At 36.9% G+C, this 26,964-nt stretch overlaps 2 protein-coding genes across 2 annotated transcripts; both read right to left on the reverse strand.

The window, feature by feature from the left end:
* Nucleotides 1-809: 809 nt before the first annotated feature.
* LOC127137490 (U11/U12 small nuclear ribonucleoprotein 31 kDa protein) lies at nucleotides 810-1,439 on the reverse strand. The gene has a single exon (XM_051063948.1). The coding sequence runs from the start codon at nucleotides 1,437-1,439 to the stop codon at nucleotides 810-812; it is 630 nt and encodes a 209-aa protein (XP_050919905.1).
* A 15,457-nt stretch (nucleotides 1,440-16,896) lies between these two features.
* LOC127137491 (U11/U12 small nuclear ribonucleoprotein 31 kDa protein) lies at nucleotides 16,897-17,730 on the reverse strand. The gene has a single exon (XM_051063949.1). The coding sequence runs from the start codon at nucleotides 17,728-17,730 to the stop codon at nucleotides 16,897-16,899; it is 834 nt and encodes a 277-aa protein (XP_050919906.1).
* Between the last annotated feature and the right edge of the window lie 9,234 nt (nucleotides 17,731-26,964).

The following is a 26,964-nucleotide window of genomic DNA, read 5'->3' on the forward strand; positions in this document are numbered from 1 at the left end:
GAGATACGTAGGCATAGGATGCGATATCCTATCGAGCACGTTTCCCCTTGTCCCGAACTACGTTGACTCTGATGTTTGTTTCTGACAAACTACGTAGGACCAGGATGCGATATCCTGCCGAGTTACCTTCCTCCTTCTTCCCATCTGTTTTGTTAGTATGTGTGCGTGTGTGTATTCTTTGAGCAGTGTTTGTTTAGACACCTTTTCTTTCTTTTAGAGCGTGGATCCCGTCGAGTACGAAGGACGTGAGGGGTGCTAATACCTTCCCCTTGCGTAACCGACTCCCGTACCCTTTCTCTTTGGTCGCGAGACCATTTCCTTTCCAGGTTTACTCTGAGCGTTTCCTTTCCCTTTTTTGGGATAAATAACGCACGGTGGCGGCTCTGTGTTGTTTTTGTTTCAGCCCGCCGGTTGTTTTTCGCGGATGCGACAATAAACAATTTAATCAATTACACCATATCTTGATAAAAACAAAAAATTGCCATTTAGATCTATGAAACACTGGCACATATATAGACACGACACACAGGACTAGTTGAATAATGCGGTAATGCGGAATACCAAACACACACCTTCAATCTGAAGTGTCAATGCTACTTAGTTATGATCAATCATCATCATCATGATCACTCTCATCACTGAAATACCCAGCTTTCTTCCCTTTCTTCTTCGTCTTGTTGTTGTCCAAACCCTCATCATCATTTCTGTTTCTCCCCAGCAACCTTTCACCCGCTTCATCATCCACAACAGAAGCCCAATTATCGTCAAACTGCTCCGCAGCAATCTGACCACCCTCCTCCTCCTCTTCATCACCTTCCTCCTCCATCCCTATCGCTTAGCCCACTAAATCCCCGTCGCGGCTTCTTAGGCTGAGGCCGCGGCCTCGACCCCAACTGATTCTTAGGACACTCATATGACAAATGACCATGCCCCTCACACTCATAACACAAAGCAGTCTCAGTATTGTACACGCGCTTCCGAATAAACTCCGAAGCACGTCCATTATCAGCAGCAATAGAAGCAGTTAGAGTCCTTCCATTGAGAATCTTCTTATTCATCTCCTCCACGGCGCGTTGGGCGTCATTACGAGAAACGAATTGGACAAACGCGACACCGCGACTTAGGCGCGTGTGACGGTCTTTGAGAACGGTTACACGCGCGATGCGGCCGAAAGTAGAGAAGAGCGTATGGAGATCGGAGTTTGTTAGGGAGTAATCTAGATTAGAAACGTATAGCGTCGATTTTGATGTTGCTAAGGGTTCACCTGTTCCTCCTATTGATGATCCTTTGTTGTTCGGTTTCGATTGGGGTTGATTATTGGATGTGGTGCCGGTGGTGGTGTTGGGGGTTGAGGACGAAGCGAAGTAGTGGTAGTAGAAAACGTCGTCGTCTTCATCGATGTCGCTGTGTTTTCGTTTGTGTTTCTTCTTGCTTGACATTTTTTTCGGTTCAGGTTTTTTGTTTCCGGCAACGGCGTTCGGTTTCCGGCGACGGAATTAGTTCTCCGATGCTTCTTTAATCTATAGAGGAAATCTGAGAGTGGAGAGATTCTATAATGCGTTTGAGAAACCCTAGAGAAGTGAAGCGAAACTCCAAGCGGATCTGGACATGGATCCGAATATTTTGGATTGGTTTTATATATGGTTTTATCCATTCTTATTTTTTTATAAGCAGTACTATCCATATGTAAATGGACAACTTGCTCACCGCCAGAGTACTTGTAAAGATAGCATAAAACTAAAAATTATTATGTTTTAATATTTTTTTATTTAATTGGTCAGCCACCCATCTGCATATATAAATTTTAATAATTTTTTGTTAGTATGATGCTAGATTTTTTAAGACAAAAATTTCTAGTTCGTCAGATATACAATTTTATTATATTATTTTAGATTATATTTTAATATCTTAAGATAAATAGAGTTATTGAAATTTAGCAAAAACAGAATAGAGTGAAATAGAAATTTTTTTACTTTATTATTTGAATAATTAGCGATAAAAACAAAGTAAGTTTTTGATTCTGCTCATATAAAAGAGAAACAATACTGATGGAAAGTGATGAAAATTTTCATTCTGCTCATATTAAAGGGAACAATACTCGTAGAAAGTGATCAATACTAGTAGAAAGTGATGTAATTTTTTATTCCTCATATCTAAGGGAAACAATGCTAATGAAAAGTGATGAAATGAAATAAAATAGAATAATAAAATTTTATTATACTGGATCTGATTTTAATTAACTCAAACAATGTAATCTTATTCTATTTCATCTCATATCACTTCATATCATCTCATTGCATCAATTTAAGCAAAACCTTAGTCTAATAACTTCAGTTTCACAACATTTAAAAACTCTTATGTAGAATTTGTCCAGAATTGAAGAGGACTCATCTCTTACTAGAAACTCAACAATTAATTTGTTTTCAAAAGTAATGCTTTATTTATACGCTTAGATTATGTTTGGACATCTTAAAATGAAGATATAAGAATAAAAATGAACATAGTGAATCAACAAAATTAGAAGTACATACGATTAAAATGCATCAAAATCGATGACATCTTTTTAAATTTATTGAACTTTTCGCATTAGACTTTTTTCTATTGTATTATTTTTCAACATCATTTAATTTCTAGAACTCATGCATCCTATCCAAAAAAGCAAAGTTCTCACTCGGATGTTTCTTCCTTAAGACGTTCTCTCCATTCTACGAATGTTGGTGGTAGAGGACACCCTCGTTTCAAATAAGCTTGTATAAAATGCATCTTAGTAGCAATCTGTCTAATCAAGACAACCCTGCCATTTAAATTATTTGGAGGGCAACTTAGCAGAGGGAAAACGATTTACGAAAAACTATGTCTTGTAAACTAAACTAAAACTCAGTCATATACATTTGATATAAGATGACTCATTTCAGAAAAATTCATCCACTTTATTGTCGTTGTGGGGACACCAATTTTACTAAGAATCAAAGGATTTTGAATAGCTTGTATTTGTGCATTAGTCATATAGAGTCGCATGTAATTGTCGCACCTCAAAAAAAGATGATAATGCGATCCCTCGCGATAGGACGCAGAAAAAAAAATGTTGTTCGAAACAGAGTCGCCATCGAACTTTATTTATTCCAATGAAGGAATAGGAAAATATCGAGAAAACCTTTAGAAATAAGAATAATGGTCGTCGCAACCATATTCGGGTTCGGGAGTCGATTACACAAGGGGAAGGTATTAGCACCCCTCACGTCCGTTGTACTAAACGGGAACCTTTTAGTCTGATTTCGCTATTTGACTGTTTATCTGCTTGCTTCGAGTAATTAGAATTGATGATAGATGTGGATGAAGACCTCAGGATGGGGGAAATGGGAGGTTTTTTATTAGTGTGCTCGCGAAGATACAACAATCTCCTGCCTACGTATCCTTATGGTGCAATAAGGAAATCAGAGCATTCGTAGTTCGGGCTACTACGAATATTGGTTGTGTTTTGTTTTGATGAACGACTGTGTAGGTCGGCGTTCTAACGGCTAAACACTGGCTTGTCTACTCTCGGTGGAGGCTCTATCACTGGTTTGTTGTGCGCATTAGAAAGCATTGACAGTGTTCTTTTTGAAAGGGTTTTGGTCACGCGGGGGTGACGAGTTGAATTGACGTGTTTGGATTTGATTGGTTTCGATCGCTCGAGGGCGAGAAGTTAGGTTTGATTTGTTGATGATTTGAGGAACGACGAAAGATTGAGCAATATGGTGTACACCAATCGTTCAATTCTTTCGAGGAATAATAAGGCGTGCACCTCCTACTTGCTTATTCAAAGAATAACGAGGCGTACGCCACCTATTCCCTTATCCAAGTTTATTTAACGTGTTTTAGTCGGAAGTCGATAATTTCTGCAATATGGCGTACGCCAATTATCCAATTAATCGAGAGACGGTGAGGCGTACGCCTCCCATCTTTTATCACCCGAGGTTTAAATTGTAAACAGATATGTGTAGATATTGTATTCGATTTATGAAGATAGCTTGATATTTGGGTTGGTAGGTTTGGATTTGTCGATGATTTGAGCAAGGTGGCGTACGCCAATTATTCAAATAATCAAGGAGTGGTGAGGCGTACGCCTCCCATTCTCTATTGAAGTTGTATAGTTTATTTTGTAAAATTGGGTTTGATATAAGAGGTGATTTTAGTTTATTCGATTGTGTTTTAAGTTTGATGACAAAAACTCGAGCAATGTGGCGTACGCCAATTATTCGAATAATCGAAAGATAGTGAGGCGTACGCCTCCTATCCTCTTTATTATCATAAATTTAGAGTTAAATGTTTTAGAATTTGTAGTTGATTTGGAAAATGATTTGAATATGATGGTTGAAGTTTAGAAATAATTTGAATTTAGAACCTATGTTTGATTTGAAAAATTGATTTGAAATTGTATGATTATTAGGGTTTTAATTGAATGACGAAAATCCGAGCAATATGGCGTACGCCAATTATTCGAATAATCGAGAGATAATGAAGCGGATGCTCACTATTCTCCTTTTCATTCAAAGATTAATTATTAAAAATAAAACTTTTAGAATTTATAATTAATTGGTGGAGTGATTTTAATTTTATGGAGTTTTAGGGTTTTAAATGAATGACGAAAATCCGAGCAATATGGCGTACGCCAATTGTTCGAATAGTCGAGAGATAGTGAAGCGGAGGCTTACTATTCTCCTTTTCATTCAAAATTAAATTAAATAATTTTTAAGAGAATACTATTTAAATACGGTGAATTTGAATTTATTTAGAATTAATATACTTTTGGGAAAGACTATTTGGTATTGGACCAACGTCAAACTTATTTATTAGAAAATAAAGTAAATTATTTGTTGACGTTAACCATTAATCCACCATTTAACTAATTATAATATTATAACAAGATAAAAAGAAGAGTTGAAAATAGTAATCGAAACCGAACTAATAAATATTTCTAATATTAGTGTTATCTTAATTTTAATTAAAACAATCAAAATAGCTCATAAACCAAGTAGACCAAATTGGAATGTTTGGGAAATAAATAAAAAGTTAGGCCCTAAACATTGGATCAAAGAAGGCCCAAGGGACTTAAAGTAGTGTTATTTTCGGGATGGGCCACAAGGCCCAAAATCCTCTCCTACTCAGCCAAGTGGTACCGCCGAGAAGAAAAGGTTGGCCTCGGTTTACCTACCGCCACGCGCATCATTGTTCATTGATAACATCATAAAGATTTTGGGAACATAATCTGACAGCACCCAAGTATCTATCATCAATAACATTAATTTACTCTTAATAATATTTTAAAAGAAGAAACAATCACCCCTTAAAGCAAAGAAATAAATCAAAATAATTTTGTCTCTCTCTCTTAAAACGACTCTTCATTCTTTCTGGAAAATATCCCCTCCCTATTAAATCGTGTGCATGGTCCCAATCCAAAACTGCAGAGAGAGAATTTTTTTTGAAAGGAAACCGATGAACACCCTTCGGTGTTCATCCTCAAACAAACCAGGACTCGCACATGAAGTTCAAAACTTCCAACGTGACAAACGACCACAATCCCCTCAAACCTCCAAATCCTCGACGGGATCTAGAAAACAGTAGCGAATCGGAACCTCAAAGGAAAACCTAATCTTAGCTTCTAACCCGTTTTCTATATCACAATCAACAGCAGAAATTAACGAGTCAAAATACAAGGTCAAAGCACTTTAAAGCAAAATAAAAGGGAAAGATTCCGCCGGAGCATCGTAGCCCCGACGAAGACCTGACGGCCATGATTACCTTCGGTGAGTATGTACGACGTTGTCCCTATTCTTTTGCTTGTTGTTTCAAGATTCTTCCTTTTCTTTCTATCCTTCTGTATCCACTCCTTGTTTTCTGTCTGATTCTGACTTTCTCCTTTAATTGATTGTCATTTCCTTTTGCACGCGATTGAAGGGGTCAAGGTCTTCAAACCCTGATTTTCAGTGTGAAAATCAGAGTTGAAATACAGAGTTTTAGCGGAGCTTTTCGGTGTAAGGTTCGTTTGGGATTTCAGGAGAGTGACGGTATTTTTCTTCTCTCCTTTTTCAATCGATTAGCTTTCCTATTTATAGAGTGAAATGAGCTCCCCAAAATCGTGTGTGGATCCTTGGCAGATGGTGCAAAAAGGAATCATTCCGTTAGCATCAAATCTTTCTTTAGATTGATGCCATGTTTGATACATGGTTTGGTATTTGGTAGGTGATCTGAATGATATTCAGGATGCTTGATGATACTTGTATGGATGTTAACCTTGTTGATGGCTGAGCTTGGATTGCTAGTCTGCTGTGTTTTACATGGTGGTAGTCATGATTGCTCCTGTGATTCTATTACCATGAGGTTAGTCATATGCTGAAAACCTGTTAACTTGGAATGTGATGTTGTTAGCTATTGTGTTAGAAGTTTGAATGAAATTTTGCTATGGTAATGATTATTTTTGTTTTGGATACTTTGCTTGTGCGTGAGCTGATTTGTGGGTTGCTATGCTTGGTGATGCAGTAGTGGTTTGTGCAGTTTTTAGATCGTATATTTGATCAAGGTTAGATGGTCTGGTAACAGGTTTCTTCTTGTCATGGTTCAGCATCTTTCATGGTTCTCTGATAATAGGTTCTATTGTAAGAGGTTTTTTTTGAAGCATACCCTGACACTGTTTTGGTTTGGAGCATTATGGCGTTTAAACCAATCCCGTCTTTAATTGATGATTCATAATGCAATGGTCCTGCCGCTATAGCTAAACCTTATGTCCCAAAAAGGTGAATCTTTAAATGTATCCTCATTTCCATGTGTAGGCTAAGAGATACTCTCAACTGTGTTTAGCATGTTAGTTTTCTCGATTGTTTAACATCTCTGCTACCGACCAAATCCCTATCCAGTTATTAACATCAACATTCTGGAACTGAATCATCTGTCTTGGAGTTGTTAACCATCCTGCCATTGAAGGACAATCATGTTGCCAAGGTCTGCAACATGGCCTGCTGTGGGAGGAATACTCTGAACTTGCGTCTGTAGCCGTTTTTTGTTTTTTGGGTGTGACGGCTTGTTTTTGCTGTTTTGCCGTTCGGCAGCTTGTGACAGTTGTTCTTCTTTTGATCATAATCTCTTTGGGAAAATCCTTACTCATTGTTTCTTTGAATCCTGCAGGTTTCACTCATGATACCAAGTTTACTGCTTCTGGAAGTGTTTTGGTGAAGAGAGTGCATGGAGTTGTCGTGGTCAACTGTCATGATGTTTTAAGCTTATATACTTTTTTATTGTAATGTCCTCAAGTCTTTAGATCATAGGCCATGGCTGTGTGTAAATCATGAGGTCTACCAATATAATTGTAAACTATGCCCCTTACAAAATTTATTCTCAGAAGGATCGTGCCCATATGGAAAAAGAATGGTTTTGTACATCTAAATTTGTATTTTTTGATCAAAAGTAACATTATTATGAAGTCCATAGAAAACGGTTTCATTTTCTTTCTTATAGGAATTAAAAGACATTGAATCTAAATCCTCAGGAAATTTTCTCAAGTCAGGACCAGGAAATGCAAATCCTAGGCCATCCGTTAAATAGCTCTTTAGACGTGGCCCGAGATGAGTAGAAAAAAATGCTCATTTAATAAGAATGCTCGCCATGAGACGTGATGGACCATAATAATGCACCAATCTTGTAGGTCGGCCAAAAGGACTTGTTGATATGAATCAATTTGTACTTATGAACCAAATGATGCTTTTTATAATCTTGAATTAATGAGATGTGAGCCTTCGAGGCAACCTATGCATGGAGTAGATGATGTCATTGACTACAATGACATGTACCATGCTCAATGAATGAATAACAATAATATGCATCTTAATCCAGTGATCCCCTTAATAAACAAAAGCTTCTTTGTGATTATTCTAATCAGTTGATTATAGTGGATTAAATCTGTGTGTATAAGGTGAAATCACTTTGGAGGGTGGACTATAGTAGCTTTGAGTTTCAAGCGAACGATAATAAAATACTTGTGTTTTTATCTCTTTGTTATTAACTTTTAAGTGGTGTTCTTGAGTTGGTAAAAAACTTTTGTTTTATAAAACTCAATTCAAACCCCCTTTCTTATGTTTTTCACACCTTCGGGGTTTGTTTTAATTCTGACGGGGCTACCACTAGCAGATTGCTTACTAAGTGTGGGGGTGTTTTTCGTGACAGTCAAGAAAGATAACTTTGTGGCTTTCATAAGACTATTGGTGATTGCAATAGTCTTGCTACAGAGTTCTGGGGTGTCCTTATGGGTTTGGAGCTTGCTTGGAAGAGAGATTTCAAGAACCTTATTGTTCAAGATGGCAAAAAGACAGTAGCAGATGCTCTCCAAGGGTCGCCTTTGAAGTCTAAACAAGGTTCGACTTTGGCTAGGCATATTCTTCTTCTCCTTCAGCATTTTACAGAAGTGCATTCATTCACATTTTTAGAAAAACTATTAAGTGTGCATTCATTCGCATTCATTCAAATGTCTATGAGACATGCTGCCTAATGTCTCCTCATTTTAGACCTTTGATCCTCCCATTTTACTAATAAATAAATATATATTTGATTAAACAAACTTAAAAAATTACTATTTTTATTATATGAGTTAAATAGTTTAAGTTTCAAATTCTGAAACGTCCCAAAAAAAAACTATTTACTTACATTCTGAATTTAAAAGAATATACATTTCAAATTCTGAGTTGTCACCAAAAAAAATTCTATCAATGAAAGCCCTAATCGTCACCAAAAATATATATTATATTTTATATTTCAAAGAATTTAAATTTCAAATTCTGAATTTATTACCATCAATTACATCTAAAATTATTAGATTACTTTTCACAATATAAATTCATAATTTAAAAAACAAATACTTTTAAAATTACTGACTTAAATTTATTTATTTATCTTCTATTTTGCTAAAATTATATTTTTTACTCTCCAATTTTTAAAACTAATATTTTGGTTCGCTATTGAACAACGCTGCATTATTTTTAGTTTTCAAAACTTTACTTTCATTAGAGAGGTACTTCATTTCAAAATTATTTTACCAAACAAAATTTATCTCAAAATAAACATCATTTTACTTTTTCAATATCAATTTCTTTCAGAATGCCATTAAATAATTAAAACTTCTTTCAAGTCATTATTCTCCTATACATTTATGACAATTTATAAAAAACTTAAACTATTCTTATTTTAGGATGGAATGAGTAAGCAATCAATAGACATTTATGAACTAATAAAATATATCATTGTTTTTATAATTAATTTTATTTTTTATTTTATTTGTATTAAAATATTACAAATATATTAAAACAAACTTTTAGAATTTTTTTTCAAAATAACCATTATTTTCAAAAATAATTCCAAAATAACCAATTATTCAAAAATATTACCAAAATAATCAGGTTTGATAGAGGATGCGGCAGATGAATTGACGTACCCCCAATGCATGAAGAGGAGGCGCCAATAGCATTGACGCATGCATTAGACTCCTCGTGAGGAGGCGCCAATGCTAGTGGCGCCTACATTGGGCCTCATGAGGAGGCGCCAATGTTAGTGGCGCCTATGTATGTTTGATTGGTGTATGCGCCAATTCATCTGGCGCATACACCCCCTGCTATTTTTTTTTAATTATTAATATTTAATTTTTATTATTTAATAAAAAAGAAATAGTAATGAAAAAAAAATTCATTGATGATGTAATAATTGGTTACATTGGACTGACAATAAACTAATGACCCGTCCGATTATAACGTCCCCCTGTTCCACATCCCGGTGCGTTAGTTTATCTCCTAGGTCTTCCACGATTTTCTTGAGGTGTTTGGGGTCTTTGTGTGCTGACCTGATCGAGCGATGGTTGGTTGGAAGGTCCAACGGAAGTTCCAGCGGTATTTGATAGATGTGTCATCATTTGCTCCCAATATCCGGAGGGGCTCTGGCCAACGGCGCTTCCGTAATGGAGTTCGGTGCCCATGTCATCGTAGTTAGGGCGTTGTGGTTGAGTGAATTGGGGACGATATAGTTGCCCAAATTGGGTCATTGAGTCGTTTTGGAAACAAAGCAATGGTTTCTGGGGCGACTATAGTTAAACAATGGTTGGGTGTTATTGATGGGGGGCTACGATGAAGTGACCCATATGAATCATCTGGGCTATAGACAGTTGTGGTTGCGGGGTTTGATTCTTGGTTTTGTGTTTGAGTGAGAGGTATGAATGGATTGCGACGTTGGATGGTTGGTTGTTGGGTGGTTGGCATGAACGGGTTACGATGTTGGGTGTTTGGTTGTTGTGTGTATGTGATTGGTTGATGTTGTATGGTTGGTTGTTGGGTTTGGGTGGGTTCACATTGGTGTTGGGTGGTGAGTTTTTGTGGGGCATACGATGACGAAGCATGTTGGCGTGGATCCATAAAATACCGCGGCTCAGATACAAATTATTGAGTTGTTACCGATCTAAACCATGCCATATATTTTGTTGAGTCGGTCTTGCACCATGGATATCTGGTTCGTTCAAGATGTGTTGTCTTTGATTCCTCTATGGACGACACATGTCTTTTGCAAAGTCTCTCCAATCAGAATAATCCCATTGTGCATCAACCCTTTTTTGATGTCAATTCCCCAAACACGTGGGAGATTCTGGAATTTGTTGTAGCATTCAGAACTGCAGTTTGACCCGGTCACTCTGGTGCATTTCCACCATAGTGAATCGGATAACCGGTGTCTTCGTTGTCCAAACTGCAGCATCGTCATGGTTCACATCATGATCCAGACCCAGATATGGCCTCCAGACAAACTGTAAAACAATACGAAACGATTAGATGGAAAATAATTTGAGAAGTATTTTTAAATTAAAATATAGTTGGGTAGGATTATTACATCGTCATGTCCAATGTGGTCCAATAGATTTCGATAGACTACAATAGCGTGTTTCAGACACCTGTTGTAGTTCATTCCCCTTACTGACCACCTAAGATAAAAAAGAAGTGAAAAATATTATTTACTATTAATTATAATATAAAATATAATTAACTAAATGGTGAATGGTAAAGTGTTAGACTTACTTGGTTGCAAACGGGAACACGAATGGGCGCTCATTTATCGGGGCGAGCGACGACATTCTTGACCAACCCCAAGCTTGAAGCAAATACGCACATGAAAAAAAATATAGGTATTCTTTTTTGTAGTTCTATACATTGCACTATATAGATGGGCCAATACAGCTGAACCCTAACTATAAGTGTTTACCTTATTAATGTTGCGTAATAAAGGTAAATACATTATATTTACAAAATTACCTGTACTTTCTGGAAACAAAAAATTATCAAATAAAATCATAATATAACACCAAGCTTTTATTATTTTCTCATACTCGGTTGAATCGTCGGGAATTACTATACTGGCATAATATTGTTTAAGGTATTTTAAACTTATCCCTTGCCCCTTGCTTGACCGGACGTGTCTCCCTCAGTTTCGTCGTCTAGCAAATGGGCACCCAATAATTCATTGCAGATATTGTTGTCTTGGTTAACTCGATCATTCACTGCCTTTCCATCTATACGGAGACCCAACAACATGTACACGTCCTCAAGTGTGACGGTACACTCACCAATCGGAAGGTGAAATGTGTGGGTCTCGGGTCTCCACCTCTCCAACAAAGTTAGAATGAACTTGTAGTCCACCGAGTACGAAACAATGTTGAGTAGATTTCCAAATCCACATCCTCTAATATATGGTTCTATTAAAGGATCGTGGGGTACATATTCATGTACACGACATCTAAACCGCTTCGGATCCTAATAATAAAAAAGTAAGAAAATGCAATTAGAAGAAGAAATACATAATCAACAAGCACAACTCTATAAGAAGTAAGAAAAACATAGATAACAAAGGTATAAGACTAAAAATAGAAAAAGTAAAAAGAGAGAGATGACATACAAATGCCGATATATTCTCGAGCGTGCCTCTATGTTCATCGCCCATAGTCAACAAAGACATGATTTGATTTTGCAAAGCTTGAGTGTGGTAGAGGAAACAAGTGTGGTAGAAGAATATAATTGAGTATTGATGAAGATGATTTGATATTGTTGATATGAGAGGCTATTTATAGATGAATGAGTGAGTAGGTTTGCAACCTAAGATGAATGTGATTGGTTGCATGGAATGGCAAGAGAAGACAAAGGAATGACAAACTTCAGAAAGCATGTGAGAGATAGCATGTGAGGAATCTCTTCTAGGCGCATGTGAAGAATCAACATGTAAGGGAAGATGCGCCATTCCTCTTGGCGCCTACATGTGATTCTTCACATGCAAGGAAGAGGCTCCCTTCCTCTTGGCGCCTTAGTGTAGGGCAATGGGAAGGGGCGCCCTTCCTAGTGGCGCATAAGACCAATTTTTGTGAAGAGGCACCCATCCTTTTGGCGCCCCAGTTACTTTATGGCGCCTAGGGAATGGGCGCCTAGGTGGGAATCTCAGGGCTCAGGCGCATGTGTGTTCTTGTCACTCTTTTCTCTGCATGGTTGATTCTTTCTACTACATGCATGGTCAAGTTTGTACAAACAATGACCAAGTTATCAATGCAACGACCAAGTTAGCAATGAAACATTATTTATGTTGTGTGGATGAACAACTTAGCAATGCATTCAATTCCCTTAAAGATATCTACATATTGAATATTTCAACAAAATGTCTTCCACACAACATTACATGATCAGTGCCCATGTCGAAGGTGAAATATTTGATCATCAGTTGTTCGGTTTTTGTTTTCGAAACACAGAACATGTGGGCCAAATCATCTATAAAAATCCGGTTTGGTTTGTAGAAAACCAGGTTAAATTTTATCAGAAGAAGATTCGAGATGATGATGATATTCAGCATATGTTTGTCAGTCACGAACAATCTGGTTACAACGATATAGAGTTGTATATATTACCACATCAACAACAGGTGTCTCTGTACATTGATCAGTCACAAGTGTTTTGTGAGACTGATGACGAACAAGCTGAGGTGAATGTTCTAGATGACAAAGAAGAAGAATCTGAGATCATGGTTGATTCGATGGTGAACGCTGAAGAGGAAGAGGAGCCAATACCAACAAGTTATGTATACTGCCCACCCCAACAGATGACAAGGTTAAATTTGGGTTCAGATGAACCTTTAGCAGATGTATGGTACAATCCTTACGTGCAGATGCAAGGATCTTTGAAACAAGGAGACACATTTCGCACAAAAGAGGAATGTGTAAGAGCCATTAAGAAATTCCACATGCAACTATCAGCTGATTTCAGAGTTGACAGAACTGACGCATCGAGGTATAAAGTTTATTGTCCGAATGAGCACTGCCTTTTTATGTTGTCAACTTCGTACCGGAAGAGGAGCGAGTCTTGGGAGATTGGATCAATGGGTCCAGATCACACATGCATGCTGACAAACCCAATCCAGGATCATCGTAAATTAAGCTCTCAGCTAATATGTGATGAAATATTATCTGTTATTAGCGACAATCCATCATTAAAGGTGAGTACAATAATCTCGCATATTAGGGCAGAGTACGAGTACACTCCATCATATAGGAAGGCATGTATAGCTAGGACAAAATCTATTGAAAAAGTGTTTGGCAATTGGGAGGAGTCTTACAAACAACTTCCAAAATACTTGTTGGCTCTAAAACAATATACTCCCGGAACAATTGTCAAGCTGGAAACAAATTGTCCGCCTATACACCAGATGGTACGTGTGCTGTTGGAAATAAAATATTTCACCGTCTATTCTGGGTGTATCAACCAGGTATCATAGGTTTTTCTTTCTGTAAACCAATTATACAAACTGATGGTACATGGTTGTACGGAAAATACAAAGGAACGTTACTGATGGTAGTGGCACAAGATGGGAACATCAATATTTTTTCAATCGTCTTTCCCCTAGATGAAGGGGAGACTGCTGAGGGATGATGTTTTTTCCTAAGAAATCTCTGATTGCACGTTGCACCTCAGCCTAACTTATGTTTGATCTCCGACAGACACCCTTCAATCATCAGTGCATATAATAACATTGACATCGGCTGGAAAAATCCTCCTTCGACGCATGTGTTATGTAATAGACATATTGCTCAGAATTTCATGCGGGAAATCAAAGATAAGACGTTGCGGAAGAAGGTTGTCAATGCAGGTTACGCATTATCAGAACCTTCTTTCAAACACTACTGCAAGGAAATAAGATTGTCAAACGAAGATGCGGTACGGTGGATCCATGGTATTCCTTTGGAGAAGTGGACTAGGGCATACGACAACGGTCAACGTTGGGGCCACATGACAAAAAATCTTGTGGAATCAATGAACTCTGTCTTCAAAGGCATCCGTAACCTACCAATAATCGCTTTGGTGCATGCTACATATTTCAGAATCGTAGTGGCAAAAGAGGATTATTGGCCAGAATATCAAGGGGACATCTTCTGGCACAACGAAGTTATGCAAAGGAAGAAAAAGGGTCGCCCAAACAGCATCCGAATTCGAACCGAAATGGATACGGTGAACAAAATGGTTAGACTATGTAGTTCATGCCGTCAACTAGGTCACAATCGTAATAACTGTCCTAGTGTTAGAATGAGCACAACCTGATAAATTTACATGTACATCTATTGCAATATATGAAAAATTAAATTTATTTCATATTAGACGTTTGTCACGAAAGTACCATTGCATAAACAGTAACACATATAATTATAACAAATACAAGAACTATGCAATTACAACCAGCAAAACAATTTTGAACATGTAATGCATCATCCTACGAGCGTCTTGGTCTGTCTTAATATCCACCAATTCGCGTAATTCTCCGTGTTGGTTGAACGTGGACACAAGCCATTGTATTCTTCTAATCCATTCACCCTCTCCAATTTCTTCCTCTAACCAACTGTACAACGTCTGATTAAGACGTTCAAATATATTTGTGTTCCAAAGTCGAATCTGTACCGGAGCCGCAACGGCAGAAAATATTACATCAGCACTTTGTTTTTGAATGTATGCAGACATTGTTGAAACAGGGAAAAATGAAATTGATGGTGGTTGAAATGTATTAGGAGATGAGTTTGAGTGAAAAATATTGCATCCAATGCGTGGTATTTATAGAGACGGACAAAACATGTGGGCGCTTGAGGGATTGACGCCCACATGACCATCACATGCAGCCAGATGAATTAGCGCCCACACAACCAAATGCACCTAGGCGCCACTAGCATTGACGCCTCCTCATGAGGCCCAATGCAGGCGCCACTAGTATTGGCGCCTCCTCATGAGGAGCGCAATGCATGCGCCAATGCTAGTGGCGCCTCCTCGTGAGGAGCGCAATGCATGCGCCAATTCTATTGACGCCTCCTCTTTATGCATTGGGGGTGCCCCAGTTCATCTGACGCATCCTCTACCAAACCTGGTTATTTTGATAATTTTTTTAAATAATTAGTTATTTTGAAAAAAAAATAAAAATAATTATTATTTTGAAAAAAATTCCAAACTTTTACCTACTTCCTCTTCAAGAACACCCATATTAATCCTATTTGAATATGCTCAAACTTCAACAAAATTCAAGAAACCGATATCCTGAATTTCACAAAACTCCCAATATCTTTTTATCTGAGTACAATTATCGTACTATGTAATCAAGCTTCATGTTAATCCTATTCATAGAGGATATGAACTCTACTATTTTCATTAACTTGTGCCATAAGACAATGATTCAATTAGTAAAAAATATGAGCATACAAAAGTATATAGACAATCATGAATATGGTATCTATCGGTTATATATAACTGTCAACTGAATATGGTTTCAGAGTTATAGATATATCCAAAACCAACAATGCTTAAAACCAACAGTACAACAGTAACAATTGACCCCAAACTCCATATAATATAACTATACTTAATCCGATTCAAAGCCATAATTCAGAAAGAAAGGAAATAGCATAACAGAATAATTAAAGATTAGCCCATGGTTCAAAAAGTTACAGAATAATTAAACTTATAATTTAAAGCCTAGTGTCGAGGGTGAGGCACAAATTGGTATTATTCTCCAGCTCAGCCAAGTGATTATGCATGAAAAGGATACCACATTTTCTCTGGGAGAAGCAATTTAAGCATTCTAAGAGAAACTTGAGAAATACTCATCAATCTGCATAAAAATGCTCAGTAGACATCAAAGAGTAAAGGTAATCAGAAGAACTGTTACCCATGGTTTTAAACTGCTTTCCACAAGAACGGCGACAGTAATTGTGACTACAAGTCTACAACCTATGCTTTTCAAGATCTCAACAACCACATCAAATCCAGCTATATCTGACTACAATATTCTACATATCAAATGTCATAACATAACCACCACAACTGTAATTAAAAACCTTACTTATATGATAACAAGATGTGCATAAAGTAAACCAGGGTGTTACAATTTGATTACATTACATGTTTTAACTGAACCAAAATAAAAAACATAACGAAAAGGCTTTTCCTTTCTGTTTTACAGGTAAACCGAATGCTAAATTAAGCCGATAAATAAGAGACTCGTCTGTCATCATTCATCAACAATGAAAATATGGAATACACAAAAATGGTCATCACCAATTCACCGCCACTATCACTAATTACTACCACAATAACTAATAACTAACATGTGCTTGTGATCAAAACCATAAACACATCCAACCAAGCCAACAACATATAAACAATTTCATCAATTACACCATATCTTGATAAAAACAAAAAATTGCCATTTAGATCTATGAAACACTGGCACATATATAGACACGACACACAGGACTAGTTGAATAATGCGGTAATGCGGAATACCAAACACACACCTTCAATCTGAAGTGTCAATGCTACATAGTCATGATCAATCATCATCATCATGATCACTCACATCCCTGAAATACCCAGCTTTCTTCCCTTTCTTCTTCATCTTGTTGTTGTCCAAACCCTCATCATCATTTCTGTTTCTCCCCAGCAACCTTTCACCCGCTTCATCATCCACAACAGAAACCCAATTATCGTCAAACTGCTCCGCAGCAATCTGACCACCCTCCTCCTCCTCCTCATCACCTTCCTCCTCCCCATCCCTATCCCTCAGCCCACTAAATCCCCGTCGCGGCTTCTTAGGCTGAGGCCGCGGCCTCGGCCCCAACTGATTCTTAGGACACTCATACGACAAATGACCATGCCCCCCACACTCATAACACAAAGCAGTCTCAGTATTGTACACGCGCTTCCGAATAAACTCCGGAGCACGTCCATTATCAGCAGCAATAGAAGCAGTTAGAGTCCTTCCATTGAGAATCTTCTTATTCATCTCCGCCACGGCGCATTGGGCGTCATTACGAGAAACGAATTGGACAAACGCGACATCGCGGCTTAGGCGCGTGTGACGGTCTTTGAGAACGGGTACACGCGCGATACGGCCGAAAGTAGAGAAGAGCGTATGGAGATCGGAGTTTGTTAGGGAGTAATCTAGATTAGAAACGTATAGCGTCGATTTTGATGGTGCTAAGGGTTCACCTGTTCCTCCTATTGATGATCCTTTGTTGTTCGGTTTTGATTGGGGTTGATTACTGGATGTGGTGCCGGTGGTGGTGTTGGGGGTTGAGGACGAAGCGCAGTAGCGGTAGTAGAAAACGTCGTCGTCTTCATCGTTGTCGCTGTGTTTTCGTTTGTGTTTCTTCTTGCTTGACATTTTTTTCGGTTTAGGTTTTTTGTTTCCGGCAACGGCGTTCGGTTTCCGGCGACGGAATTAGTTCTCCGATGCTTCTTTATTCTATAGAGGAAATCTGAGAGTGGAGAGATTCTACAATGCGTTTGAGAAACCCTAGAGAAGTGAAGCGAAACTCCAAGCGGATCTGGACATGGATCCGAATATTTTGGATTGGTTTTATATATGGTTTTATCCATTCTTATTTTTTTATAAGCAGTACTATCCATATGTAAATGGACAACTTGCTCACCGCCAGAGTACTTGTAAAGATAGCAAAAAACTAAAAATTATTATGTTTTAATATTTTTTTATTTAATTGGTCAACCACCCATCTGCATATATAAATTTTAATAATTTTTTGTTAGTATGATGCTAGATTTTTTAAGACAAAAATTTCTAGTTCGTTAGATATACAATTTTATTATATTATTTTAGATTATATTTTAATATCTTAAGATAAATAAAGTTATTGAAATTTAGCAAAAATAGAATAAAGTGAAATAGAAATTTTATTACTTTATTATTTGAATAATTAGCGATAAAAACAAAGTAAGTTTTTGATTCTGCTCATATAAAAGAGAAACAATACTGATGGAAAGTGATGAAAATTTTCATTCTGCTCATATTAAAGGGAACAATACTCGTAGAAAGTGATCAATACGAGTAGAAAGTGATGTAATTTTTTATTCCTCATATCTAAGGGAAACAATGCTAATGAAAAGTGATGAAATGAAATAAAATAGAATAATAAAATTTTATTATACTGGATCTGATTTTAATTAACTCAAACAATGTAATCTTATTCTATTTCATCTCATATCACTTCATATCATCTCATTGCATCAATTTAAGCAAAACCTTAGTCTAATAACTTCAGCTTCACAACATTTAAAAACTCTTATGTAGAATTTGTCCAGAATTGAAGAGGACTCATCTCTTACTAGAAACTCAACAATTAATTTGTTTTCAAAAGTAATGCTTTATTTATACGCTTAGATTATGTTTGGACATCTTAAAATGAAGATATAAGAATAAAAATGAACATAGTGAATCAACAAAATTAGAAGTACATACGATTAAAATGCATCAAAATCGATGACATCTTTTTAAATTTATTGAACTTTTCGCATTAGACTTTTTTCTATTGTATTATTTTTCAACATCATTTAATTTCTAGAACTCATGCATCTTATCCAAAAAAGCAAAGTTCTCACTCAGATGTTTCTTCCTTAAGACGTTCTCTCCATTCTACGAATGTTGGTGGTAGAGGACACCCTCGTTTCAAATAAGCTTGTATAAAATGCATCTTAGTAGCAATCTGTCTAATCAAGACAACCCGACCATTTAAATTATTTGGAGGGCAACTTAGCAGAGGGAAAACGATTTACGAAAAACTATGTCTTGTAAACTAAACTAAAACTCAGTCATATACATTTGATATAAGATGACTCATTTCAGAAAAATTCATCCACTTTATTGTCGTTGTGGGGACACCAATTTTACTAAGAATCAAAGGATTTTGAATAGCTTGTATTTGTGCATTAGTCATATAGAGTCGCATGTAATTATCGCACCCCAAAAAAAGATGATAATGCGATCCCTCGCGATAGGACGCGGAAAAAAAATGTTGTTCGAAACAGAGTCGCCACCGAACTTTATTTATTCCAATGAAGGAATAGGAAAATATCGAGAAAACCTTTAGAAATAAGAATAATGGTCGTCGCAACCATATTCGGGTTCGGGAGTCGATTACGCAAGGGGAAGGTATTAGCACCCCTCACGTCCGTTGTACTCAACGGGAACCTTTTAGTCTGATTTTGCTATTTGACTGTTAATTGACTATTTATCTGCTTGCATCGAGTAATTAGAATTGATGATGGATGTGGATGAAGACCTCAGGATGGGGGAAATGGGAGGTTTTTTATTAGTGTGCTCGCGAAGATACAGCAATCTCCTGCCTACGTATCCTTATGGTGCAATAAGGAAATCAGAGCATTCGTAGTTCGTGCTACTACGAATATTGGTTGTGTTTTGTTTTGATGAACGACTGTGTAGGTCGGCGTTCTAACGGCTAAACACTGGCTTGTCTACTCTCGGTGGAGGCTCTAGCACTGGTTTGTTGTGCGCATTAGAAAGGATTGACAGTGTTCTTTTTGAAAGGGTTTTGGTCACGCGGGGGTGACGAGTTGAATTGACGTGTTTGGATTTGATTGGTTTCGATCGCTCGAGGACGAGAAGTTAGGTTTGATTTTTTGATGATTTGAGGAACGACGAAAGATTGAGAAATATGGTGTACACCAATCGTTCAATTCTTTCGAGGAATAATAAGGCGTACGCCTTCTATTCCCTTTTCGTTTGAATTGTTTTAAAAGTTTGTTTGTGGATGTTGAATACGCACGGTAGTGAGGCGTACGCCTCCTACTTGCTTATTCAAAGAATAACGAGGTGTACGCCACCTATTCCCTTATCCAAGTTTATTTAATGTGTTTTAGTCGGAAGTCGATAATTTGTGCAATATGGCGTACGCCAAATATCCAAATAATCGAGAGACGGTGAGGCGTACGCCTCCCATCTTTTATCACCCGAGGTTTAAATTGTAAAAAGATATGTTTAGATATTGTATTCGATTTATGAAGATAGCTTGAATTTTGGGTTGGTAGGTTTGGATTTGTCGATGATTTGAGCAAGGTGGCGTACGCCAATTATTCAAATAATCAAGGAGTGGTGAGGCGTACGCCTCCCATTCTCTATTGAAGTTGTATAGTTTATTTTGTAAAATTGGGTTTGATATAAGAGGTGATTTGAGTTTATTCGATTGTGTTTTAAGTTTGATGACAAAAACTCGAGCAATGTGGCATACGCCAATTATTCGAATAATCGAAAGATAGTGAGGCGTACGCCTCCTATCCTCTTTATTATCATAAATTTAGAATTAAATGTTTTAGAATTTGTAGTTGATTTGGAAAATGATTTGAATATGATGGTTGAAGTTTAGAAATAATTTGAATTTAGAACCTATGTTTGATTTGAAAAATTGATTTGAAATTGTATGATTATTAGGGTTTTAATTGAATGACGAAAATCCGAGCAATATGGCGTACGCCAATTATTCGAATAATCGAGAGATAATGAAGCGGATGCTCACTATTCTCCTTTTCATTCAAAGATTAATTATTAAAAATAAAACTTTTAGAATTTATAATTAATTGGTGGAGTGATTTTAATTTTATGGAGTTTTAGGGTTTTAAATGAATGACGAAAATCCGAATAATATGGCGTACGCCAATTGTTCGAATAGTCGAGAGATAGTGAAGCGGAGGCTTACTATTCTCCTTTTAATTCAAAATTAAATTAAATAATTTTTAAGAGAATACTATTTAAATACGGTGAATTTGAATTTATTTAGAATTAATATACTTTTGGGAAAGACTATTTGGTATTGGACCAACGTCAAACTTATTTATTAGAAAATAAAGTAAATTATTTGTTGACGTTAACCATTAATCCACCATTTAACTAATTATAATATTATAACAAGATAATAAGAAGAGTTGAAAATAGTAATCGAAACCGAACTAATAAATATTTCTAATATTAGTGTTATCTTAATTTTAATTAAAACAATCAAGAATAGCTCATAAACCAAGTAGACCAAATTGGAATGTTTGGGAAATAAATAAAAAGTTAGGCCCTAAACATTGGATCAAAGAAGGCCCAAGGGACTTAAAGTAGTGTTATTTTCGGGATGGGCCACAAGGCCCAAAATCCTCTCCTACTCAGCCAAGTGGTACCGCCGAGAAGAGAAAAGGTTGGCCTCGGTTTACCTACCGCCACGCGTATCATTGTTCATTGATAACATCATAAAGATTTTGGGAACATAATCTGACAGCACCCAAGTATCTATCATCAATAACATTAATTTACTCTTAATAATATTTTAAAAGAAGAAACAATCACCCCCTAAAGCAAAGAAATAAATCAAAATAATTTTGTCTCTCTCTCTTAAAACGACTCTTCATTCTTTCTGGAAAATATCCTCTCCCTATTAAATCGTGTGCATGGTCCCAATCCAAAACTGTAGAGAGAGAAATTTTTTTAAAAAGGAAACCGATGAACAAAGGACTCGAACATGAAGTTCAAAACTTCCAACGTGACAAACGACCACAATCCCCTCAAACCTCCATATCCTCGACGGGATCTAGAAAACAGTAGCGAATCAGAACCTCAAAGGAAAACCTAATCTTAGCTTCTAACCCGTTTTCTATATCACAATCAACAACAGAAATTAACGAGTCAAAATACAAGGTCAAAGCACTTTAAAGCAAAATAAAAGGGAAAGATTTCGCCGGAGCATCGTAGCCCCGACGAAGACCTGACGGCCATGATTACCTTCGGTGAGTATGTATGACGTTGTCCCTCTTCTTTTGCTTGTTGTTTCAAGTTTCTTCCTTTTCTTTCTATCCTTCTGTATCCACTCCTTGTTTTCTGTCTGATTCTGACTTTCTCCTCTAATTGATTGTCATTTCCTTTTGCATGCGATTGAAGGGGTCAAGCACTTCAAACCCTGATTTTCAGTGTGAAAATTAGAGTTGAAATACAGAGTTTTAGCGGAGCTTTTCGGTGTAAGGTTCGTTTGGGATTTCAGGAGAGTGACGGTATTTTTCTTCTCTCCTTTTTCAATCGATTAGCTTTCCTTTTTATAGAGTGAAATGAGCTCCCCAAAATCGTGTGTGGATCCTTGGCAGATGGTGCAAAAAGGAATCATTCCGTTAGCATCAAATCTTTCTTTAGATTTTGGTGGGGACAAATGTAAATGTGGTAGGAAACGAATTTGATTGTGGTCCCAAAAAATCTCCAAATGCGTGGCCGTCTTCACTGAATCTCCCATCTAGTTTTTACTGCGGTGAAACCTTCAATAATTGAGGTAAGGAAATTGGTATTTACTGGCATATATTTTAACCTTAATTGATGACTTCTCAACTTCGATTCACAACACTTCTTCCGTTTTTGCTGATGTGAGGACTTAATACATTTAGGTATGAATTGTTGCTCAAGTATTTTCGAATCCTGTGAATCTTTGCCTTTGGTTTATCATAACAATTGTGTGCTTACAAGTCTTATGACCATTAAATTGATGCCATGTTTGATACTTGGTTTGGTATTTGGTAGGTGATGTGAATGATATTCAGGATGCTTTATGATACTTGTATGGATGTTAACCTTGTTGATGGCTGAGCTTGGATTGCTAGTCTGCTGTGTTTTACATGGTGGTAGTCATGATTGCTCCTGTGATTCTATTACCATGAGGTTAGTCATATGCTGCAAACCTGTTAACTTGGAATGTGATGTTGTTAGCTATTGTGTTAGAAGTTTGAATGAAATTTTGCTATGGTAATGATTATTTTTGTTTTGGATACTTTGCTTGTGCGTGAGCTGATTTGTGGGTTGTTATGCTTGGTGATGCAGTAGTGGTTTGTGCAGTTTTTAGATCGTATATTTGATCAAGGTTAGATGGTTTGGTAACAGGTTTCTTCTTGTCATGGTTCAGCATCTGTCATGGTTCTCTGATAATAGGTTCTATTGTAACAGGTTTTTTTTTTGAAGCATACCCTGGCACTGTTTTGGTTTGGAGCATTATGGCGTTTAAACCAATCCCGTCTTTAATTGATGATTCATAATGCAATGGTCGTGCCGCTATAGCTAAACCTTATGTCCTAAAAAGGTGAATCTTTAAATGTATCCTCATTTCCAAGTGTAGGCTAAGAGATACTCTCAACTGTGTTTAGCATGTTAGTTTTCTCGATTGTTTAACATCTCTGCTACCGACCAAATCCTTATCCAGTTATTAACATCAACATTCAGGAACTGAATCATCTGTCTTGGAGTTGTTAACCATACTGCCATTGAAGGACAATCATGTTGCCAAGGTCTGCAACATGGCCTGCTGTGGGAGGAATACTCTGAACTTGCGTCTGTAGCCGTTTTTTGTTTTTTGGGTGTGACGGCTTGTTTTTGCTGTTTTGCCGTTCGGCAGCTTGTGACAGTTTTTCTTCTTTTGATCATAATCTCTTTGGGAAAATCCTTACTCATTGTTTCTTTGAATCCTGCAGGTTTCACTCATGATACCAAGTGTACTGCTTCTGGAAGTGTTTTGGTGAAGAGAGTGCATGGAGTTGTCGTGGTCAACTGTCATGATGTTTTAAGCTTATATACTTTTTTATTGTAATGTCTGTTGAAAGTATATTTCGTGTCGGGTTTTTGTTATCGTATCCACAAGGATTGTAAGATATCACCGCCGTTCAATGGTTGTATTAATCGTAGCTCAATGTAACAATAGGGTTTTGGTTTTAATCAAGTTATCTTGCATAGAAAGTAATAAATTCCGGTAAAAGTTATGTTTTGAATAAATGAGAAATATTGCCAAAGTTAGGTTTCAATGATCACTTTGCATGTATTTGCTCGGTCAACAATCTTATAAACTCCTTTAGATGATAAATCATTTCACAAAGTCCTCTCAATATGTTTCTCTCGAACACATATTGTGAGTTTTGCCATTTTGATCCATTGTTTCTCTCGAACACAATCTATCAAAATGACAACTTTTTGGTTCAACCTTATGGTGAACAAAATCATTCGTTACTATCTCTAGCTAACAAACAAGTTTGGATGAAAACCTAGGTCAAGAGTCGGTAAACATCTCTCGATCATAAACCAACACAAAGAGTTTTACATAGAAACAAAGTTTTCATCATATATTTACCGTTAAAGAGTTTACATATGAGGATCCTTACATTTACACACAAAGCTAGTAATCACCTACATCTAACCTTGACAAATGAATGACTTAGCTACTCATTTTCATGGTAGCTTGGTCGGCAAGTAAGAAAAGAAGGTTGATCAACATCCAAGTCGGATAATCGAAGTTGGATGGGAATCCACCTTCTTTTTGTGGAAGATGGTTGCTAGATGAAAAGAAATGAATATTAGGGCATAAAAGATCCCCTCTAACAATGCTGTAAAATATCTCTACAAAGTACAAAAGTGGAAAAAGTTGGTAAAAATGAGGTTTGGTGCTCAAAAGTGGCACCTGCTACTTATAGACCACTGCTGGGCTGTCATGTTCGCTAGGCGAGCAGAATGGCTCGCCTAGCGAGGGTCTAAAATGGGCACATAAGGCCCCTGCGCCCAGAGAAATTAGGGCCTGCTGAACTGTCATGTTTGCCTAGCGAACATACCTTCGCCTAGCGAAGGACACGCTTCAACCTTCGCCTCAGCGGGGTTGAGAGGTTTTGCTACTGGAATGCTCGCTGGGGACTCGCTAGAGCTTCGCCTAGCGAGTGAGTGCTGGCTGCGTTTTTCACCAAAACAGAATGAACTCGCTACCACCTTCGCCTTCAGCTCGCCTAGCGAATTAATTTGACAATTTACTGAAGCTTTTCGCCTGGAACTCGCCTAGCGAACCAATGCTTCGCCACAGCCTCGCCTAGCGAGCAGGCTGATGAAATGCTTGTATTCTTTGGTTCCTTTGCCAATTTTCTTGTGTCTTTATTTTCAATTAGTTCATGTCTTTCCTGCACAATAACACACAAATCAAAGGCACCAAGCTTGTTTATCAATGTAATGCATTCCATGTAAAACAAATGTGGTTTTGACAATTTTAGCAAGGAAAAAGAGTGAAAGATGCCCACATATGATAGCTCAAATAAGCACTTTTGGGCATCTAACAACTCTCCCCAACTAGATTCTTGCTTGTCCTCAAGCAAAGTATGCCTCTTGAAGGACAAGAGGATTTGCTTAAAGAAAATGGTTTCTCCGAAGTTGGATAAACGGCTCAAACACAAGCGAAATTAGCAAATACAAGTTCCCAACGGTTCGAATAAAATAATACATAAGAACTAAAACTTAAATAGCAATGCAAAATATTTATCTATCTACAACAATACTATTCTGAATGAATCATCCTATCTCTCCTCTTCGAATAAGGAATGAAGATTTTGCGCGTTTGCAACCGCGGGACTAATCTCACTCTCTAACAAATAATGAAGAAATCAAATAGATTCATACAATGTCTAACAATTAAAAATGGTACTGTGGAAGCATAAAGATCACTAAGGGCTTTTCGGTTGAAGCTTGGTTAGGTTAACAAACAAGGGTCATTTCTAAGGCCATTGAAACGAAAGTGCCGATGCAAAAGAGACATTCACAGTATTATTCACACTACTCGACTTTGTTTCATTTGTTTCTTATTTGAAACCTTCACAACACATATTCCACAACTCAATTTTTTATTTTTCACTATTTTTCTTCCACGCAAGCATTCATTTTCAATTTTTTTTTTTTTTTTTTGTTCTTTTCTTTCACATCAAATATACAAAACAGATGTTTCTTTTCTATATTTTCTATACATATATTTTTCTATGCTTGCTCGGTTTTTCTTTTCTTTTTCAAGAGTTGTGGTACTTACCAATTCTTTTTCGTTCTCCCCAACTTATTTCTTCCACACCCTAAGTGAATGCTCTTAACTTTTTACGGCAAAAGAACAATAATCAAGATTTTTCGGGTTGTAAAAAAAAGATTTTTGAGATCTCGCTTTATTTCAAGCCGAGATTCAACTGTTTAGGCTCAAAGGGGTTAACAAATACTCTCTCTGCTCACAGGTAAGTTGTTATTGGATGTAGTTGTGCTCGAAAGAAAACAAGTGCCTTGATCATTTCTAATTGCTTCCACAATTTCACAATAATAAAAGACAAAGCATGAATCACATGAATCAACAAAACTTATTAGAATCCAGCATTTAAGTGTACAATGGAGGTTTCCTCACAATTTGTGGTTTTAAGCTCTAGATGAAACATTCATTCAATTATGTTGCAAAAAGACAATATTCAATTTACCAAAAAGAGTAAAGTTCCTAATGCATTCTAAAATTCTAGCCGAAGGTAACCATGTACCTTAGCTTCATTCACTTGTTTATTCTTATCATTGCCATCCAAGCTCGGATGCACCTTCATTGGGTACTTCTTGAGGAGCAACCAATCTAGAAGGGTTTGCCACTCAATCAACCACAAAATTTATTAAACACACAAAATTAAAAACATACATAATTAATATTAACTGAAAATATAAATTTGTTCATGGGGGACAAAACACCCCAAAAGTACAACACCATGGTCAAAATACAAAATCCGAAAATACAAATAGAAATAACATAAAAACTGA

This window comes from Lathyrus oleraceus, chromosome 4, assembly GCF_024323335.1.
Source record: "Lathyrus oleraceus cultivar Zhongwan6 chromosome 4, CAAS_Psat_ZW6_1.0, whole genome shotgun sequence".
Classification (NCBI taxonomy): Eukaryota; Viridiplantae; Streptophyta; class Magnoliopsida; order Fabales; family Fabaceae; genus Lathyrus; species Lathyrus oleraceus.

Coding starts and splice junctions, on each gene's coding strand:
- LOC127137490 (XM_051063948.1), bottom strand. CDS start 1,439: ATGTCAAGCAAGAAGAAACACAAACGAAAACACAGCGACATCGATGAA.
- LOC127137491 (XM_051063949.1), bottom strand. CDS start 17,730: ATGTCAAGCAAGAAGAAACACAAACGAAAACACAGCGACAACGATGAA.